We start from the raw sequence: 20,075 nt of genomic DNA on the forward strand, positions 1-20,075 counted from the left end.
AAACCAATACCTTTTTTCCTCTGAGGCAATGCTGTGGCAGAAAGACCAGCACATTCCCTTCTCCCTTACCTGCCCAGGGATCTCCACACACCTGGCCTGGGGCAGCACCTGCAAAGGTTCTGATTCCATTAGCTCACTGAGATGGATTGAGCACTAATTACTTGGATTTCATCCGTGCACAGTCAGACAGTCCAGCTGGAACTGACGGGGAGTGCGGGACACTCCTGCTCACCTGACCCAGGTCCAAACAGCTGCCCCAGAGGAGCCATAGGTAGGGACACCCCAGGACATCCCAGCTTGGGAGGCACAGCAGAGGGAGCACACACATCCCTTCAGCTCTGCTCTACACCAACACCCTGCTGGCCAACCCCAATCTAACAGAAACACGTGGAGCAGCCACTTTTGCAGCACTCTTCCCCCCTCACCCCCCCCTTCAGGGGAAGAAAAGAAAGCACAGACAAAGCAAGAGATCACACAGCCAGGTTATAAAATGAAACACAGCCATTTTATTCCAGCGTCCTCATCCATCCTCATACGTGGAGCATGCATGTCTGGCCAGGGGCAACCAGAAGGATGACAAAGGGAAAGAACCACTATTCCAATGGAATCAGCAATTTGTACCATAATCAGACGTGGAGAGAAGGCTAATTATTTCTGCTGGACGCTGGTAGGGCTCAGGTCCTGAGGGGTTCTGCCAACCTGAGCCCACCTGGGCTCCTATTAAGGCTTCACCGGTGAGGTTCAATGCTACCAGTGCCTGTACTTACAGCAACACTGCTAAACACTGATTACAAACTCCAAATGCACAACTATTCCACAGATCACACCACAATGGAGAAACAATTCAACATGAGGGCCATCCAACAACCTGGGGGGAAAACACTCCCGAAGGGACAAGCAGCTGTAACAGCATTTATTGCCACATCGTCACACTCACTGTAAAATAAAAACCTTGCTCCCTGCCTCTGCAAACGTATTAAGAGCGATAAAGTAAATCAGCAGCAAAAATTGTTGGATGAAACCAGTGGGCACCTGGGGGGCTACAGGCATCCCTATCCTGTGGGGATACCTGTGGAGGGACTCCTCCAGGGAGCAGGAATGCCCCAGCACCACGGCAGAGGTATTTTAAAGCAGGCATCAAATCCATACCTGGATGGACAGGAAGAGACTCGCTCCTCCAGCTGTCCAGGGAAGAACGGGAGAGACCACAAGGAGTGGGCTGCAAACAGCCACCCATCCCAAGTCTGCAACCCTCACAAAATATATACACACATCTATTATTGCCAACAAAGGGTTTGAAGACCACCTCGCACCACGGATAAGGCGAGTGAATTTGCAGGCTTGGTCTCTGTTTTATTTGTGGAAGGGAAGAGCTGGCTTCTAAGAGAAGGGAAAGGGACAGACCTTCGTATAAGGTGCCTGAGGTATGGTCAGAGGAAAAAGTGCAGCAAGAAGGAGATGCAAGAAAAACAAACAAAACCGCTTGGCTCTGAACATCTCTCTCGTATGAAAATGATTGTCAAAAGGAGTCACTAGTGAAAATAAGGTAAGAAAATATGTTCGCTATAGAGGTACCTTTCAAGTTCTTTCAACAACCGAACACTAACCCGAGGTCCATGCAGTGCTTTCAGTTCACCGCGGGAATTCTCTTTGGCTGCTCATCCCACCACACGCCTCTCTCTGGGGACGCCGCCCAGCCTGTGAGGTTAAGAGAAGACCTCGAGCCCGGCACGGCCACCTGGGAGCTCCTCCGTGTCCATCTGCAGAGGGACACACGGGGCTCCCGCGGGGTCAGCGCCGACAGCTCCCCGGTGCCCGGTCTCTCCAGCGCCGGCATCCCGGCCGTGGCGCTACCCGAAGCGGAACTTCAGCCGGTACTTGACGGGGCCGGGGCTCTTCCGAGGCGGGGACGGGGCGACCTTCCGCGGCGGGGGCTTCTTCTCGGGCAGAGCGACGGTGAAGGCGAGCTCCGGCGGCTGCGGCTGCCAGAAGCGGGGTAAGAAGTGCGTGGAGACGTGCTGGGGCCGGGCGCGGGGGCTGCAGCCCCGCTTGGCTTTGCCCCGCTTGTTGAGGGCCACGTACCACTGGCGCCCCGAGCGGGGGCTGCGGTGCACGGCCGAGGCGTAGGTGTTGTAGCTGTTCTCCTGGAAGCGCTCCCGAAAATGGCAGTCCACCGTGAAGCGGGCCTGCGGGGACAGAGGGGACACCGCTCGCAAAGGCTGGGTGGTACCCGTCCCCCGCCCCTAATGCCTGCCAGCTGGGCTGTCCCCCAAAACCAGGCCCTAAGGAGTGGGTGGAAACACGGGGCACCCGCACCTGACTGCTTGGAAAACCCCCAGTGCAGATACTTCAGTAGCAGCTTGCCACCCAGGTTTGGGCTTTCTTGGAAAAAAAAGGTTTGGGCTGCCCTAGTAGTGCCCTTCCCTTCTCTCCAGAAAAGGCGCTCCAAAACCAAAGAGCAGAGCCCGGCACTGTGCCCTATGTGCCAAGGGCCCTGGGACCCCCGGCTATAGCTTCTGGTGGCCCCTCCCGAATCTGCCACACTTCAGCCTGATGGTGGGCATGGTACCCGGGGCCCTAAAAGCTTCCCCAGCTCAATTTCACAGCAGCACCTCCAAACCACTGACACAGAGCTCTCCAACTTAGAAACCAGTGACCAAGAACAAAACTAAACCCCCAGCAGGGCTTTGTAACCACCAGAAAAGTGTTTGAAAGCCCAAATTTAACCAAAGAAGCTGAGCCTTACAGCACAAGTGACAGAGCCCACAACCTGCCATGGACATTTTACCCCACAGGACTTGGAATTTGGTCTTCTTTAGCTCGCTGCTTCTGAGGGACGTTGCCTCCACGACTCATTTTTGCTCTCCCTTGTCTTTCATACACCCTCCTCGCTGTTTCTCACACACACAGGCCTTCACCTGCCCCAGCAAGGCTTTGCTGAGCCTTAGAGCTCCCTGAAGCCCCAGTGAGCATGGGAGTGCCCAGGCAGGACATCCCACATGTGGAGGGAAGTGCCCTGCCCTGGGAAGTGCATCAACAGCTGCCCCACCGTGATCCTGTCAGACTTCCCCACATCCCAGCCTCTCAGCTCATCACTGCACCGCTCCAGTCTGGAAAAGGCATTTTTTCCTGCATAGGGCAGGCGGGGAAGCCACAGCATGTGGCTGGCATTGGATTTGCTCTGCAGAGCTCCAGAGACAATCACCAAGAGCAGTCCTGAAGTCAATTAAATTTCAAAATCCAGTTGAGCAGAGATTTGCCCCAGCGAGGAATGCAGCTTTGTTGCAACTCCTGGAAAAGGAGAACTACCTGGGGTAAATCTGTCTCCTGGGGTCGGTGCTGGACAGGCACAACACCCCTCCCACCCTATCTGTGCTAAAAATGGACAAACAGGAGCGCAAGGATTTATCAACGAGGAAAAAGCCATCTGTGCAGGCAACTGATAATTGCCAGGATAACTGTCATTTTCTGAAGCTGGTGCCTCTAAAAATGAACCACTCAGTAATTTAATTAAGCTGGCATAAAAAAATAAGAAAAGAGAGAGGAGGAGAACGTCTGTAAAACACCAAGCTGGGATGGAGCCGAGCCCGAGAGCGAGTTTTGAAGGAGCCCAAATTCCTGCAGGAATGACTTCTGTCTGTGGTTCAGCATGAAGTCCCCGGCCTGACTCCCATATCAAAGTGCTGCCCTGAGTGACGGGCACAGGACACGCTTTGTACTGCTCAGAACTCATTAGGCTATGAAATAACTTCAATCCTGCCAGCGCAGAAAAGAACAACAGATGCCAGGTTTGCATTATTGGCATTGTTTAGTCCAGCAATCTTTAGACATTTGGGTCAAGTTTCTACAAATTATCGGCTTTCACCCGAACAGGGCATCATGTGTCCTCACCCCTGCCCTGACCCTCCTGACTGAGGGCCCTGCCCTTTGTGTGTCAACAATTAACCATGCACCAACAAAGCTTGATTTGATTTCTGCCTGTGCCAGGGCATAAATCAAGGCTTCAGCTCAGATAAGAGGCCCATTGTACACCAGAAGGGAAGGAAGGCTCTGGTGGGCTGGCAATCATGCTCTGCCTGCTTCTCTCTCCTCTCCATCCTTTTCCTTTCCCTCTCCTGCTCTGCCCCTCTGCTCTCACCTCATGTTTTCCTTCACGGAACTATCCCCCTTTTCTTCTACATACCATTCATGCTCCTACTTGATTTTTCAAAATAAGCAAGCACATGCTCATCCTTTAAGAATCAATAGGAGTCTGGAGCAACACTCCAAAAAGACTTAAAAGGGAGAGAGAGGCAAGTTCATAAATCTCCCTGGAAGTGATCGGTGGTCTCAGGCAGTGCAAGCACATCCATGACATCTGCTCTGGAACCAGGAGGTTTTTCTTGGAACGGCGGGGTGGGCAGCCACCTTTTTGCTTCCCCTAGCCATCAGCCCTGACCAGGCTCCTCTGGGAACCACCCTCAGGGATGGGATGCTGCCTTAAAAATGTCCTTCTTGGGGTGGTGTGTGTATTACACACCTTCCCAAGGCACTGACTTTCCTGTAAGCACAGGAGTGTTTACTGTGTTTGTTTAAATGAACTCTGGAACTGACAACAAGAAACAGGGAAGCAACATCCTGGGGTTGAAACAAGCAGTGAAATCAACTTACATATTCACTGGACACAGAAAAGCTGGAAAAAATATAACAAGACCTGCAGGAAACCTCAGCCTTCGGGAAAACATCCTGCGAAGAAAAGTTACCAGGACTTTTCCACTCTAGCTGCAGCATACCTGCACAGTCTGGACCTCACCTGCCCGAGCCTCTGCAGGGTCCTCTGTCTCCAAGGGCAAAGCCAGCCCGAGCCCCGGGGCTGCCGGCGCCACACGTGCTGCTCGCCGGGAGACATTTGGCTAAACCCTTCTGTGCGATCTGCCGCAGAGAAGTGGCTAAAAATAACCCAGCCGTGCTCAAAGAACAGGCTCTGCTGATGCAAGTACCCTACTGCACACAGAAAGGCCCACTTTGCACGGTTAAAACGCACTAAGCAGGAAGGTGGGCTTGGGGGGACCTCAGCTCCACCTGTCCCCTCTCTGTCTGGCAGCCCTGGGGGACTGCCACACCAGGGCCCTGCCTGGGACTGTCGCTGTGCCGACGCGTGGAGGTGTCACAAAGCCTTCAATAAACAGCACATTCTGATAAGGGGTGAGGGGGGGTGGGGTTTACTTACACTTGCATGGAGTTTTCCTTTTTTTGACATCGCTAAAAATTTGTTGCTGAAAACTCCTCGTATTCCTACAATCCCCTGAGACACAGCAAATATTTCCAAAATACCTAGGATGACAGAAATCCCAAAATAAATCACAGTTCTTTTCACATCGGTGTGACAGAGAAAAAAAAATGAATACAACTCGGTCTGATAGATTTGCATTTCCTCTCCCACGTCCCTGCTCCTTATCTGCCTAGCTCCACCCAGCTCCTGCTCCATCCCTCCGCCTCACAGAGCAGCCTCCATCCGCTCCGGGATGGATACAGGGTGGCGGCTGAGAATTGGGGCTTTTTTAAAGTTCCATTTTGGGGGTACAATTCCTGGCTGGGCTGTGGTAGAACAAGCTAACCCCTAGGGAAACCGCTCCCAAGGGTGTGTGAAAAGTCCCCTGTACCTACACCACCCTGCTGGGATCAGAGTTGCTCATCCTGCAGACACAGAACTCGGCAAGTCAGTATCACACAAGCCAGAGGGGACAGGAGCTACTGCGGATGCTCCCTCACACCCCGTCCTCTCAGAGCTCGGGGGACGTGGCACTTTGCGACCCAGCCACAGAGGAAATGGGAGTTCTCTGAGCACCATGGGGGCTCTGGGCCCCGACGGGGAAGGCAGGACCTGTGACTCATCTGACAGAAGAACTGCAACCTCCGAGCATCCCTCAGTAACAGCACCAAGACGTCATCTCCCCAAGCGGTGTGAGGTAACTCGAGCAGAGGGCCGGGCGTCCCCCTAGCCCCTGCCAGCGGGGGGGCAGCACCGTGTCCCCGGTGTACCCTTTGCGCCCTGGGGAACTGGCAGTGCTGCCCGGCTGCAGCCCCAGCGGCTCTGCAGCCCCAGAGGAAGGAGCCAGCCGAGCATCTCGCCTGGCCCCCAAAGGGCTGTGGGATTAACATGCCAGGAGCAAACACAAAGCCATGTTAAATCCTCCGAGGCTGGGTATCAGATCACCACTTCCCATGTTTATTTTAAGGGGGAAGCACATTTCCCTGAGGCACCCAAGTCCCAGCACCAAGGGCCTGGGGGGAACTTTAGGGAAGTTATGGGCTGCCACGCCACTCACCCAATGGGCCACAAACCATGAAGGTCTGCAGGCCCATTGCAGCAAGACAACCTACCTTGTCAAACATCTGGCTCTTCCCAAGGGCACCCCTAAACCTCTTGCCTTTTGTGGGGTGGCCCTGCTACCGTGGCAGACATCCTCCTCTTTATTGGGGTTGCCCAGGGTGAAGCTGTATTTCCCAGCGGCCAAAGTTGGGGTTTCCCTGCCAAAAGCCAACTTCTTCCTCCTGCAGGCCTCCTCACCACGACACCTCAGTACAGCCCCCCTCATCAGCACATGTCCCCAGCCAGCGCTGGCTCTGCTTCGACATGCGGAGCTGGCATCGCTGTGGCTTTTCCGGGGGGATAGCTCAGGTTAAGGAGGAAGGAACTGCGCATAATTCAGGTCTCTACAGGACAGCTGTAGCACCAAACTTCTGCCAGCCCTTCCAGACCCGTCTCCCAAAACAGCCGTGGCGTGGCTGTCCTGCTTTCCTATCCATCCTCCAAACCCTTCCAGGCCACATGCCTGCTGTGCCCATGAAGCCCTGAGCTGGGCTCCTGGGCTCCCAGCATTCCTGCCCGGGGGTTGTTCTCCCTCGTGGGGTCAAGGCACAGTCTGGGCCCCAAATTCTTTGGTCCTAGGCAGATGTGGCGGCTGCTCCGTGAATGCTCCCAACAGCTGAGCGACGCACACTGCCAGGGTCACCTCGGGCCCGAGCCCTTGGGCTCTTGAAGTGATTTTTCATCCCCACCTGCCATTTCATTCCCTCTAGCAGGATATCATGGCAACTCCGACCAGAGGATAAGCCATGAGTTAGCACAGCTTTCTCTCAGGGGAACGTCAGCCTCAGTCCTATTTTTAAACTGAATATATCCTATCACTGTGCTGGGAGAATGAGAATGCAGAGAGAGGGAAAGAAAAGTCCCACAGGACCAAAAAGGGGCAGCATCTTCTCCCCCAGGTGCCTGGCAAGGGGCTGTGCTGGGAGTGAAGACCTCGTGCTCTCACACCATCCCCACGGACTCACTTTCCTGGGCAGGGCGACCCTCCAGGTGGCACTTCCCAGAGGAAAACAGGCAGCTCTCAGGGAGCCCGCAGACCACAGCCCCCCCGGCACCCCAAATGCCCCTTCCTGGGCCCGCCAGGGCTGCAGCTCACCCCAGGTGAGGGCGACAGGAGCGAGGGGCTCTGTCACCCCCCGCGGGGCTGGAAAGACCGCAAGGATAGGGATGCTCAGCCCTACTGCCCCGGCCCGAGCGCAGCAGCCCCCCAGACCTCCTGTGCCCCACTCACTGAGCGGACTCGCGTCGTGGGCGCCATCCACGCGGCCGTCGGGGTGCAGCTGGAGGTGGAAGCCGATGCCCACCCGGCAGTACAGCCGGCCCCGCCGCCGATCCGGGCGGCTCCGCGGGAAGCGGCTCGGCCCCGCCGCCGCCGGGGAGGAGGAAGAGGAGGAGGAAGACGCAGGGGCGTTACGGCCCCGCTGCGCCCCGCCGGGCACCTGCTCTCGCCGGGCGCGGGCGGGCAGGGCGAGGAGGAGGAGGAGGAGGAGGAAGGACGGGCTCATGCTGCCGGCGGGCGGGAGGAGGGAGGGAGGGCGCCGCATCCCGCTCCGCTCCGAGCCCTGGAGCGGGGGACCGAGCACGGGGGGAGCCGGGCCGCCCCTCCCCGCTATTTATAACCGGGTGGCGGCCCCGCACCTGTGCCCGGCCCCACGCCCCCCACGCCCCCTCCCCCCGCGCACCCGTCCCTGCGGCAGATGCGGGGCTCGGGGTGCATCTATCTGGGAATTAACTTGTCCTTCTCGCCGGGACGAGGCCGCGGGGCTGCGGGACCCGGGGGACGGGCTCGGGTTGCAGCCCCCCGCCTGGGGTTCGGGGGGTGACACGGCAGCTGCACGCCCAGCGCAGCCTCGGGCGGGGGGCTCGGGACAACCCCCCGAACCGCAAAGGCGCTCGCTCTCTCTCTCACGGGGCCAGGCTTGGCCCGAGAGCAGCCCTTAGGGATAACGGAGCGTCCCCATCACGAGCTCCCAGTGGCATCTCGCAGCCTGCAGGAAAGCAGGCTTGTAGGTCCACAACATCCTTCTCCATTCCTGGGCAGGGGGCTCATCGCCTCCAGCCTCCCGCCACCGTCAGGGTGACCCACACACCTGCGGCCCTGCTCCTTCCCAAACACAGACAGCCACTGAACAGCACCGCGGGGCAGGAGGAGACCGCGCAGCAGCAGCTCATCCATCCCCCTGGCACGACTCCACACGGATTATGCTTTTCTCAGCTCCTAGGGCCGCCCCAGACCCTCAAAGCCACTGGGAAAACCTCACTTCTACAAAAGCCAAGGAGGGCCAAACGGCGTGCAGCCCCAACTCCGCCCCACTCTCCGTGCACTCAGTGCTCCTGCCAGCCGGTGCTGTACCCTAAATCCCACCTAGGAACCGCCCCTCAGCCCTCCCAGGGGTGCTTTGGCTGGCGGGCTCCCCCAGGCCACGCGCCCAGGGATCGGGTTCGGCAGGAAGGAGGCAGAGCCGGTGGCACGTCGGAGGGTGACCTTCGCCTCCCAAGGAAGCTGAAGGTCAGGGGCACAGAGAGGGACATGCACTTAAGGAGCTGTATCCAGCCTGGTTGACACCTGGCACAGCCTGGTGCGAGCAGATGATCTCACAGCATTGCTGCAATTTCAAACCATTTCTCACATATATATATATGCACACACATTATATATAGACGTGTGTACATAGACAGCCCTATATATAGACACACATACCTGAAGGAAGGTCAGGGCACTCAAATCTTGTTTACTTCTCCCAGCTGTAGTGGTTAGCCTGGCAAAATCCATGACTTCCACTTACCCACCTCCTCTTGAATTACACACACACAGACTGATTCCAAATCCAGATCCATGAGGAGGATGAGGACCCACAGGACTCCTTAACCTCTCGAGCGGGGTTTACGCAAGACTTTCCGTATCAGCACAGCTGAAGGAGGCACAGCCACCTTGCTCCAGGAGGATTTCTTCTTGAGCACCTTGGTGTAAAGGCTGCAGTTGGTACAGGATCACGGCAGCAAAATCCCTGTTCTCCATCTGGGTCAGCAGACCAGAAACCACTTCTGCCGCTGACAGTTAAAGGTGAATGCAAAAAATGTTTATGGTTACCATCCTGGGGGTGACTGGGCAGAGGAGCAGAAAGGAGGCACCCACGTGCCCGGGCCAGAGATACTCACCATTAGAAAAGATTCTGTGCCCAGAGGTTCACTAGCAAGTCCAGCCTCCCTAACTTAGACCCTATTGTCCACCCTCACAGTTTCCAAAAGCAGTTCTGGTGCCATCCTGGTTGCCAGGCATCTTTTGCTCACTCACACTTGTGTTTTTCTCCTCCAGTGAAGAATTCCCAGAAAACTCAAACTCCTGAGGGGTGTGGCCACCAAGAAGGCAACACCAGCCAGCTGTGGGGTTGCCCAGGCTGGTGTCCAAGACTTGCTTTTGGAGGCAACCCCACTGCAGTGCAAGTTCCTGACCTTTCTGGGGGCACCGTGACGCAGCAGAGCCCATGGGTCACTCATTCCCTGTACTCCTCTTTTCTGTGTTGTGGAATGGGACAGCTGTAGGATAGCATCGCCCTTCACTGGGGACTCCCTTGTCTCCATCAGAGCAATACCCAACCACCTTCACTGTGGAGAAATGACTCACACAAGTCCCTGTGGCACACGGTGCATTTTCACCTCCGCTGTGAAACTCTGAGAACTCACAAGCAATGTTTTGGGCATGGCCTGAACACCTCTGGGTGCTTTCTGATTGTTTACCTGCATGACACATCAATTTTAAACACTCCAGGTGCTCCTGGAGCACATTAAAAGAGCCCCCAAAAATACCAGCATAAAACCAAACCAAACACGAGGTTTAAATCTAAATAAATAAGTAGATGTAATAGTGAACTTCCTGGAGCAATTGTGTGTAATTGCCTTTGGCAGTAGCAACCCTCACACACACAGCAGCTAAGGAAGCCTAATGCTGATGTTATGTTATTTAAATTATTCAGGGCTCAGTTACCGAGAAAACTCAGCAAATGGAATGGATAAGCTGGGTTTCAAGTGTAAAATTTCCCATTTGAAGATGAGAAAGACTCTTCTGAGCCTGTTTGATCTGCTGCAGAGCACCGGGCCTGCAAGTTGCATGGCAGGAGCACTCCCCCCTCCCAACATCAGCCTGGTGCCATTTAATTGCCACTTAAAAATAAGTGAGGCAAAGCAGGAGAGACACGAGACCAGTGAGAAGAGCCTGGGAAAAAAAAAAAAAATTAAAAAAAAAAAAAAAAAAAAAGACCAAAACCTTTGCAATGAGGATGTGTCTGAAGGAGACTCACCGCAGTGGAAGGGAGGTGACTGGTCCCCAGGTCATCCTGCAAGTCCCTCTGGAAGTGCCTCTACTCCCGAAAGAACGAGAACTGTGGCTACTTGAGGAGCTTTGCAAAACCAAACATGTTACCAGGAGAAAGTGCATTAGAACAGGTTAATTTAATTAAGGTGATTGTTCTCATCTTATTTAATTAAGAGGATTATTACCTTCAGGTGCTGTGGGAAGCAGAGATGCAAGTGGTTAACATGCCCCTATGGGCATGAATGTCTCCAAGATCACTCAGAAGCCATCTCACAAGCCTGGATAAGGAAATAAATTCTAACAAGTGAAAAGCAGTATCTCTTTGGATAAAGCTCAGAGCATGCCAGGCATTTCCAGCGTTCTACAGGACAACACTGTATCTCACAGAAACTTTCGCCCTCTGTTTTGGTTTTTGTGTGTATTTGTTTTAAAGCCATCATCAACACGTTCTGTACTTTCAGAAGTCAGTTCTTTCCCCTCTCCAAATCAGACCTTAGCAGCAGGGAAAATAGAGAAGAGATACTGTACAGCTCGTATGATTTTCAAAACAAGGGAACTATTTCAGCCTTTCCTAGACATCCCCAGTTGAACAATGCATTTTCAAGAGCTGGATATTGCAATGAAATCCTAATAGCTGATTTTCTAATTTTGACCAATTAGAGGTCGACTATAGATAGACACTGTGCGAAGAGGAGCTCAGCCTCCTCGCAACAATGGCAGCACACAGTGCCAGCAGCCGGGCAGCAGATCTCCATCTGTCCAGCACGCTGCTCAGCATCTCCACGTGCAGCAGAAAACTCAGCACAAAGATTTTGGGACGGCCTCTGCGGGGTCGCTGCGAGGATGCTCAGAGGTTGCATCGCAAAAGCCTTTCTTGTACACCTCTCTCCAGACCTAAGGAAAAGAATTGATGTGACATTCCATACAGCCTGTGCCCATGCTGACGAGGGGTTCAGGTGCCTGTGTCCAACTGCCTGGTGATGATCCCTTCCCAAACCTACTGCCGTGTGGAGCCAGAGGCACAGCTCCTGCTGGCTTTGGCATGACAGGATCAGGCACCGAGACAGGCAGCTACCACCAGCTCCAGCCCAAACCTTCCCAGGCTGTGGGTCTGCTGCCCGTGGCTGCCTGACTACTGCACCTTCAAAGAGAAACCTCTGTGGGTGCAATGGCTGCCTTCTGCTCCCCAGGAACAGCATTAATATCGGGATTTGTTGGAATTATCATCATTGTTATAATTTGCAGTGCGGCCCAGCTAGAGGTAAAATGGAGCAGGATTACCTCAAGTGCTGCAGGGCACAGGGAAGGGGCTCTCCAAATCTGAAGCCTGCTTGTCCTTATTCCCAGCTCCTACTTACTGTTCCTCTGCAGTACACTGAAGATGCTCCTTGTGGGTGGGTTTCAGAGGCAGTTGAGTCTGTGGGCTCTGGCACGGGCTCACAGGGGCAGCTCTGTCCCAGAGAAACACCCATGCAGTGCCCTAGCACTGAATTTTCTGGGCTGTGATGCCGGGTGAGGAACCTGCATGGGGAAAAAGCCAGCTGGTGCCACAGCCCAGCCAGCTTCTGTGTCATGCAGGGACACGGCACAGCATCAGCCACAGACAAGGAAAGACATTTAAAGAAAGGAGGAAAAAGAAAAAAAAAAAAAAGAAGAAGAAAAAGTAATAAAAAGACAAAAAATACAAGGAACAAAAAAAGAGAGGGAGATTCCCTTTCTGTTTCCCATGCAGCAGTAGCAGTGTTGACAAACGAGCAGTACGTGGCAATGGTACTCATGCTGACCTGAGGAGAGCCAGCATGGCTCTGGGGAGTGAGGGACCTGCTGTAGCCAAGCCCTGAGCCCAAATGGCCCAAGGGGAACTCCTGTGAACCCCTCTATACAACACCCTACTCCACAGGATCGTGGGCTTGTGCCTGCCCTTATTATGGCATGTTCTGCTTGTGCAAGAACCATTAGTTGGGTTTTAATTTATCACTTAGGAGTTTGATATCTGATTTTACCAAAACGAAGTCTTGGATTAAATTTCCTGACCACTAGTCTGTAGATTTTTGTTCTTATAGAGAGAAACAGCGTGAGCTTTGTGTGGCAGTAACAAGGCAGGAACCTGCTGCACCACAAGTGCCCTGTCTAACAGTGTTTTTAGGGGGCTGGCTGCAAACTGATCCAAAACCAATGGGAGAAGTCCTGGGGCTTAGCACCGTGCCTTCTGAGAGTCACAAGGAACACATAGGAAGCAAGGTGCTGCAGGATGCTGCCAGGACAGGGCAGGGGCACAGCACACTGCACGGCTGTGAAAGGCCATAAAATATTTGGGGCAGATGGAAGAGATTCTGAAACCTGCAGGTGTGTGCTGGGTTCCCGAGTGCACCTTCTTGCGGGGGAAGCACCATCCCTCTAACAGCCCTAGGACAAGTGCAGGGAGAGCACAATTAACACCGCTATGAACCTGCCCGGGTGCGGGAAGGAGCCGGCCCCAAAGCCGGCCTGGGGCTGCTGGAGAAGCGAAGCTGCGGCGCTACAGGAGTCCGGAGCATCACGCCCAGGGAAGCAGCCCGCCGGGGCCCCGAGGATACCCGCCAGCCCCGCGGCGGCCCCACTAGATGGCGGTGCCCACCCGCCTCTGCCGCCCCCGGCATCCCCGCGGCCCGCCCGCGTCCCCCGGAGCCGCGTCTCAGCATCTCGGGGAGCCCTCAAAAAACGGGCGCCCAGGGGTGGCACCGCTTTTGAGGAAAATCCACGGGATAATCAATGTCTCGCCCCCGCAATTAAGGGCAGCAGGTGAAGCTATTGCGCATCCTCGAGGCAAGGAGTGAGAGCAGGGGAAGCCGCTTCGGCTCCCGGCGTGGCTTGGGGGTCACTGGTGCCGGGGTCGGTGCGCTGAGAGGGTGAGCACCATCAGCGGGAAGCTGGACTGTCCGTGGCAGGGACTTTCCTAGGCTGTCCTACGTGAAGGCCAGGCACAGTTCCCCAGGAGCTGTAAAGGCTTTGCAGCCGGTCCGGGTACTCCGTGCAAACCCCAAACTCCATGGCAGCGGATGCCGCTGGCACTTGGGCCCCATTTACGTGACGCCGTGGGGCTCTCACGCTCTGCCGTGGGCTCCGGCCTTCCTTTGGGCTGTTTTCCCTGCCGGTGATCTGCTGAGCCACGCACAGCCTCGGTACCAGGGTGATGCCAGCCTGTGTGCGGAAACTGGTTTCCATTTCCCGACATATCCCCGGGCTGCTAAAGCCCCCAGTGTCCTCCCGCGTCCCCCAAAGCGCGCGGGGCTGGCACTAAACGCACCCACCGCAGCGGTGCCCTTTGGACCAGGCTGTGCACTCACGCCCGGGGGTATCCCCCTTGTCTCTTCGGTCCCCCCGCGTGTCCCTGGCTGCGATGCCATCGCATTAACCCCGGTAATGCACCAGGACACAGGGACCCACCGCGGCCCCTTCAAGCACTCCGTGCCCTGTGCGGGCTGGAGGATTCCCTGGGTCCTGTCACCCCAGGGAAGGCTGCTCCCATCCTGCGAGCCGGGGGCCGCCAATAGCCCGGCAAGGGTTGGGAGCAATACGGGCTCCTGGAAGAGGTGTGATGGGAAAAATATCGAACCACAGAAAGAAAAAGAAAGGCGAAAAGAAAAAGGAAGGTAAAATGAAAGAAATTAAAGACGACCCAGAAGACGAAGGGAAGAGGAAAGGAAGGGAAAGAGGATGAAGGGGAGAGAGAGGTAAAGGCTGAATAAAATGCCAGACAAAAGCAAAGACGCGCGGGGGAAGGACGGACAGATGTCGGAGGGGCAGAAGGAAGGCAGGCGAGCAGGGAAGGAGAGCGCAGAGAAGAGGCGGCGTGGTCGCTCTCTTTTGCCCTTCCCTGCGGCCCGGGCGCGGCCGGGGGCCCCGTCCCCACCGAGGGCCCACCCTCCATCACCGCCCATTCCCTCGCATCGATTAACGTCCAGCTGCTTTGAAGAAAATAAAGTCATTTATTGTCAAAGCATCCAACATACCTGGATAAACTATAAAGTTTAATAAATCTTTTTTTTTTTTTTTTCCAGAGGGGCGAGGAAAAACAAAACAAACCAAAAAAAAAAAGCCAAAAAAACAAACAACCAAAACAAACCCAAAGGGGAAAGGGGAAGCTAACACGGAACTACCGAGACTCCATTCCACGGGCACCAGTGACACTCGGGGGGAAGGGGCGCGGGCGGCTGGGCCAGACGGGGGTAGCGCCCAGTGCATGCAGGACCCCGGCCCGCCGCCCGCCGGCCCCGCCGCGCTCCCCTCGCCCTTAGCTTCATATCCAAAATAAAAATTTACCCTGACATAGAATTATTATTACATCTAAACCATAAGTGCTTAATAATTTAAGTAGAAACGTATGACAAATGCATCAATATGTTGCAATATATGACATTTTAAAAATGTATTTTTTAAGTAATTTGATTTTTTCTTTTTCCCGATGCTTCTCTCTTTTTTTTTTTTCTTTTTTTTCTTTTTTTGGTTTTTTTGTTTTGTTTTATTTTACTTTTACCTTCATTTTTCTGCTTCTTCTTCTTCTTCTTCACCTCCTTCTCCTCACCCGCTGCCCTCCCCGCCCCTCCCCGGACAGTGGAAACGCGTGCATCGAACGGGAAGGGTGGGAGAGGGGGGCGGCGTGGGGGTTCCCCGCGCGGGGGTCCCGGGGCCGGGGGCGGTGTCCCCGCTAGTTGTGGGAGGTCATGTGGCGGGAGAGGTGGTGGCGCTCGCGGAAGGACTCGTTGCAGATGGGGCACTTGAGCTTCTCCTCGCGGCGGCGCTTGACGAGGGGCTCCAGCGCGTATTCCTTCTTGTGGTGGGAGCGCATGTGATAGACCAGGTCCGAGGTCATGCGGAAGGACGCGTTGCACTTGGCGCACCAGTTCTGAGCCGGCAGGCACAGCGAGGTGAACGACGGCGGCAGCAGCGTCAGCGCCGACGGCAGCTGCAGCTGCAGCGGCCCAGCCGCCGCCGCCGCCACCGCCGCCGCCGCCGAGCTCTTGGGCCAGAAGGCCGTGGTGTAGAGGAAGGGGCTTTGCTTGGGCAGCCCCCCGCCGCCGCCGCCGCCGCCGCCGCCCGCCGCCTCCCCGCCGCCCGGCAGCTTGGCGGCCAGCGCCTCGGCGGCGTACAGGCGGGCGGGGGCGGCGGCGCCGTCGGGGCAGGGCTCGCCCAGGCCGCCCAGCTTGGGACCCAGCACCAGCGGCGGGACGTGCGGGAAGGAGCGGGCGGGCTGCGAGAAGGCGCTTTTTTCGCTCCTCGGCCCCGCCGCCGCCGGGCCCCCCGGGGCCGGCCCCGAGCTGCGGCACCGTGCTGAAGGCGCTGCCCCGCGCCGGGCTGCCACCGTCCAGGCGGGCGGCCAGCGAGCCCCCCGCACCGCCGCGGGGGCACAGGCCCGGCTCCGCGCCGCCTGCGCCCGGGGAGCTGCGCTCTGGGCCCTCTTCGGGGCCTCCGTCGGGCTCGGGACCGCGGGCCGCCTTCTTCACCTCCACGAAGGCGCTGCGCTTGGCCTCTCCGGTCTCCGGGCTGGGAGGCGCGAAGAGGCGTCCGCCTTCCTCGAGGCCGCAGTAGGAGCCGGCGGCGCGGTACTGCTGCTGCGGGGCGCAGCCGGGCTCCTCCTTGGGCGCCGCCGGCAGCCCCGGTCGCTCCGCCGGGAAGCGGCCCCGCGCCGCGCTGGGCCCGCGCTCTTCCTCCTCGGGGAAGCGCCGCTTCGGCTTTCCGGCAGCCGCCTCGGGGCCGCCCTCGGGGGGCGCCGGCCGCCCCGGTGACCCGGCGCGCCCGCCGCGGGAGTTCTCCAGCTCCCGCGCCAGGTTGTGGAAGTCCGTGGAGGGCTTGGTGCTGGCGGCGGGGCCGCCGTCGGGCCCGGGGAAGGAGTGGTGCGGCGGCCCGCTGGGCTTCCCGAACTTGCCGGGCTCCTGCTCCTTGCCGGCGCCGTCCTTGACGCCGGCGGCCTCGGCGGCGGGGCCGGTGTCGGGGCCGTGCAGCCTCTTGGGGCAGCGGAACCGGAGGTGCGCGGCGAAGGGCAGTTCGAACTGGAAGCGCTGGCTGCACTCAGGGCAGGCGAAGGGCGGCGAGCCTGCGTCGGGCGGGCACGACAGACAGAGAGAGAAAGAGAGCACCGTCAGCCGGGGCCGCCGACGGGATATTATATCCGCCGAGAGTTTGGGGGTCGGGAGCGGGGGATCCCGAAGCCGACCGCCGCCTCCCGATTCCCCCCAGCGGCGGGGATCCCCTCCTTTCTTCCCGCCCGAGACGGCGGGCGGCCTCGCGGGGCACCCACCGTTGGTGCGGGCGGGGGCCCGGGCCGGGCCGAGCAGCAGCAGCTCGGTGAGCTCCTTCCCGTACCACACCAGCAGCTCCTCGTCCTTGGCGATGCGGCGTAGGGAGCGATAAAAGAGCTGCCCGCTCTTGATGTAGGCCTCCAGGTTCTGCTCCTCCCGTTCCCGCGCCGACTGCACCAGCCGCAGCCACATCAGCCCCTCCGACGAGCCGTTGGCCGCCGACGTGTCCACCTGAAACCCCGCGTTAATCCACCGGACCGAAAGACAGACCGACCGACCGACAGCACGGAGCCAGGCAACAGCAGGAGCGGCGGCGGCGGCGCGGCTCTGCCCTCGGGGACAGCCTCCCGGCGGCGGGGGCTCCCCGGGCCGAGCCGCGCTCCGCGGCGGAGACGCGTTCGGGCACCGACCGACGTGCCGAGCGGCTGGGCCCGGGTACAAGCGGCTCTTACCCGAAATATGTAGGGAACGGTGCGCTTGTCGGTGGACTTGAGGGCGATAAAGGCGATGCTGTCGTACAGGGACGTGTGGCTCAGGACGCAGGGGCCGAAAATGGCATTTTCCGGGATGTCGCACGTGGTGTAAACGCTGGTAAAAATGTCAGTCAAGCACTGCTGGACCGTCTTGGCATCCCCGTCCCATATTCCCCGCTGGACGCCGGCGTCCTCCATCCCTGCGGGCCGAGAGAGGGACAGAGAGGGGCCGTTACCGTACTGGATCCTGCTCAGCGGTACACTGGGATGCCCCGGAAAACGAAATAAAATCGACTTGAATTATTAAATAAAACATTAAGAAAAAACTCCAAAAATTGAAGAAAGAAAAAGAAAAAAAAAAAAAAAAAGAAAGAAAAAAGGAAAGGAAGGAAAAAAAAAAAAGGCAGGCGAGCAGTTTCTTCGGTCTGAAAAAATATTTTAAGCAGGCTAGGAGCTGCGAGCAGAGGCGTGGTGCCGGGACTCTGTCGCGATTTATTTTTTTAGATATCGCGGCGGAGCTGGCTCTGGGCAGGGACGCAGTAATCCCACCGGCCACGTCCCGTCCCGAGCAGGCGCCGGCTCTCCCTCCGGCCACCCCCGGAGCCGGGCCGGGCTGCGGGCTATGCCGGGGGAGCGGGTGGGTTTCAGTGCCTTGTCATTGACGCTGATTGCGTGTCAGCTCACCTCCCGCTCTGCGTGACAAGGGGAACGTATGGCTGCTCATTATCATAATCCAGCACTTTCCCTCCGAGATTTTAATTAAAAGCAGCAAGCAGAGGTAATTATTTTTACCTCGACACGCTTATTTATGGAGCAGGGTGAGCCCCGGCTGCCGCGCATTATGAGGGGAGGGATGCGGGCGGCGGGCAGCTGGCGGGGCGCGGGCAGCGCACTGGGTGCGGGGCCGGCGGCGCCGAGGCCGAGGAGGGAGCATCGCGCCCGGCTGCGTTGCCCTCTCCCTTCCTGACCAGATTAGAGCACGGCTGCCTCCCCCTTCCCCATCTGCCATCGAAATCCGTCATTTGGGGCCGGCTCGGGAAAAGACCGGTGCGCCTGCTGACGGCTGCCGCCGCTCGCACCGGGCACGGCTCCGCCGAGCCGCCGCTCGTACTCCGATTTCGGGGTACGGCAGGGTCTCCGCACCGCCGGGGGCATCACCTGCCCCCCGGAGCGGCGGTGGGGGTCCCGGCCCCTCCCCGGGAACGAAGGCCGGTGGGGAAGCGCTCCGGCGCCCTCCCCGTTCCGCCGCTGCCCGACGCATCCCTTCCCCGAAGGATTAATTTCGCCAAACGAAACCACCGACAGCGAGCGGCCCCCACCGAACTTTCGCCCCGGCGGCGGCGGGCCCCGTGCAGTTCCCCACGGCGCCGCATCGCCCCGGCTCCCCGGGCCGCCCCCGGCCCCGCGGCGCTGCCTCCCGCCGGCCGCCCTTTGTCCGGGCCGGGCGGCGCCGGGGCCGCTCCCGGAGGCTCCGCCAGCGGTCCCCGCAGCCCGGGCAGGGCCGCCGGCAGCACGGCCACCCCCGACATTGTTCCCGCTCCGGGCCGGCGGGGGCCGGCAGGCAGCGGCGGGGCCCCTCCGCCGGTACTCACCAGGGACGGTGGGGATAATCCTCGCCCCGACAGTGGCACAAAGGCGGCTTCGGGCTGGCTGCCTCGGGCTCTCAGCGCCGCTCCATGCCGGGCCGGGCCGTGCGGGCGGCGGAGCGGGAGGCGCGCGGTGCGGACGGACCCGGTGCAGTGAGGGGCTGGCACGCAGACACACACTTTTTGTTTGCTGCACATAATCTGCCCAATGACGCGTGACAGCCCACGTCCCTCCCGTTAACCCCTTCGGGGCTGCCCGCTCGCCGCCCGCCCGCCCCTCACCTGGATCCGCCGCCGCCGGGCACCGAGGGGGAAGGGGGTGGGAAATACGGGGCGCGTTCCCCCACCGACCCTCTGCCGGGGCAGCGGGCGAGTTTGGGGCCGCGGCTCCGTTTCGGCCCTGCAGGGGTGCTGGGCGGGGAGTGGGGGTGCCCGACGGCCGCTCCTCCCGGCGCAGGGATCCCGACGGCGGCATCCCGCCCTGTCCCCGCACCTGCCAGGTAGGGGTAATCGGACACGCAGGAAAAAAAAGCCTCGTCGGGGAGACGGAGCCGAGTGGGGATGCCCGTGCCCGGCTCCGCGGAGCGGCTCTCCCGCGCTGCCGGCGCCCGGCGAAGGCCCGGCGTACGGAGAAGCGGCACCAGGCAGCCCCGCGCTCCCCGCCGGAGCCGGGTCCCGGCAGGAGCGGGGCAGGGGGCAGCCCCGGCCTGAGCCTCCCGGCCATTCCTAGCCATTCCGGGCCGGGGGGTGCCCACGGGCTCTCCCCCTGCACACGCGGGGCTCCCGAATTCACCGACACGCGCGCAAGCAGCTTCAAGGAACAGAGACGCGCAGATGCTCTGTGCCGAAATAAGGGGTTTACCGCGTGGAAAAGTGTTTACCAGTCCCTGCCGGATCGTCGTCATTTCAGATACAAAATAGATTTCAAAAAAAGAATAATTAAAAATAGAATTTGAAACCCCTTAAAAAAAAAAAAAAAAAAAAAAAAAAAAAAAAAAAAAAAAAAAAAGACAAAGCGTTTACCAGGGGCGAACGGAGAGGGTTTGCAGAGAGTGGGCTGCTGTTTGGCTTTCA

At 58.3% G+C, this 20,075-nt stretch overlaps 2 protein-coding genes across 4 annotated transcripts; both read right to left on the bottom strand.

The window, feature by feature from the left end:
* Positions 1–1,659: 1,659 nt before the first annotated feature.
* FGF5 (fibroblast growth factor 5) lies at positions 1,660–10,130 on the bottom strand. Of its 3 annotated transcripts, XM_066318237.1 has the most exons (4): positions 9,512–10,130; positions 9,054–9,403; positions 5,210–5,313; positions 1,660–2,186 (listed from the first exon to the last, which is right to left on the bottom strand). In XM_066318237.1, the coding sequence occupies exons 3-4, from the start codon at positions 5,237–5,239 to the stop codon at positions 1,851–1,853; spliced, it is 366 nt and encodes a 121-aa protein (XP_066174334.1). In that variant the 5' UTR covers positions 5,240–5,313; positions 9,054–9,403; positions 9,512–10,130; the 3' UTR covers positions 1,660–1,850. The 3 variants fall into 3 exon arrangements, with proteins under 3 accessions (XP_066174334.1, XP_066174335.1, XP_066174333.1); XM_066318238.1 differs by lacking the exon at positions 9,512–10,130 and having other exon boundaries at positions 9,054–9,424; XM_066318236.1 differs by lacking the exons at positions 9,054–9,403; positions 9,512–10,130 and adding an exon at positions 7,584–7,896.
* Positions 10,131–15,302: 5,172 nt separating this feature from the next.
* Positions 15,303–19,180, bottom strand: PRDM8 (PR/SET domain 8). The gene is given in 5 exon segments (XM_066318239.1): positions 15,303–15,912; positions 15,914–16,737; positions 16,942–17,173; positions 17,395–17,615; positions 19,008–19,180. Coding segments are annotated over 4 exon segments (1,836 nt in total). The 5' UTR covers positions 17,614–17,615; positions 19,008–19,180; the 3' UTR covers positions 15,303–15,351.
* Positions 19,181–20,075: the final 895 nt, after the last annotated feature.

The sequence above is a fragment of the Sylvia atricapilla genome, chromosome 4 (genome assembly GCF_009819655.1).
Source record: "Sylvia atricapilla isolate bSylAtr1 chromosome 4, bSylAtr1.pri, whole genome shotgun sequence".
Lineage (NCBI taxonomy): Eukaryota > Metazoa > Chordata > Aves > Passeriformes > Sylviidae > Sylvia > Sylvia atricapilla.

Bases quoted from the DNA above. Each gene is read 5' to 3' on its own strand.
- FGF5 (XM_066318236.1), bottom strand. From the start codon at position 7,896: ATGCGGCGCCCTCCCTCCCTCCTCCCGCCCGCCGGCAGCATGAGCCCG. The intron at 5,314-7,583 runs GTGAGTGGGGCA...CTGTCATCCTAG, and splicing joins CCACGACGCGAGTCCGCTCA to GTATTTTGGAAATATTTGCT. The intron at 2,187-5,209 runs GTAAGTAAACCC...CTGTCCCCGCAG, and splicing joins AAGGAAAACTCCATGCAAGT to GCCCGCTTCACGGTGGACTG.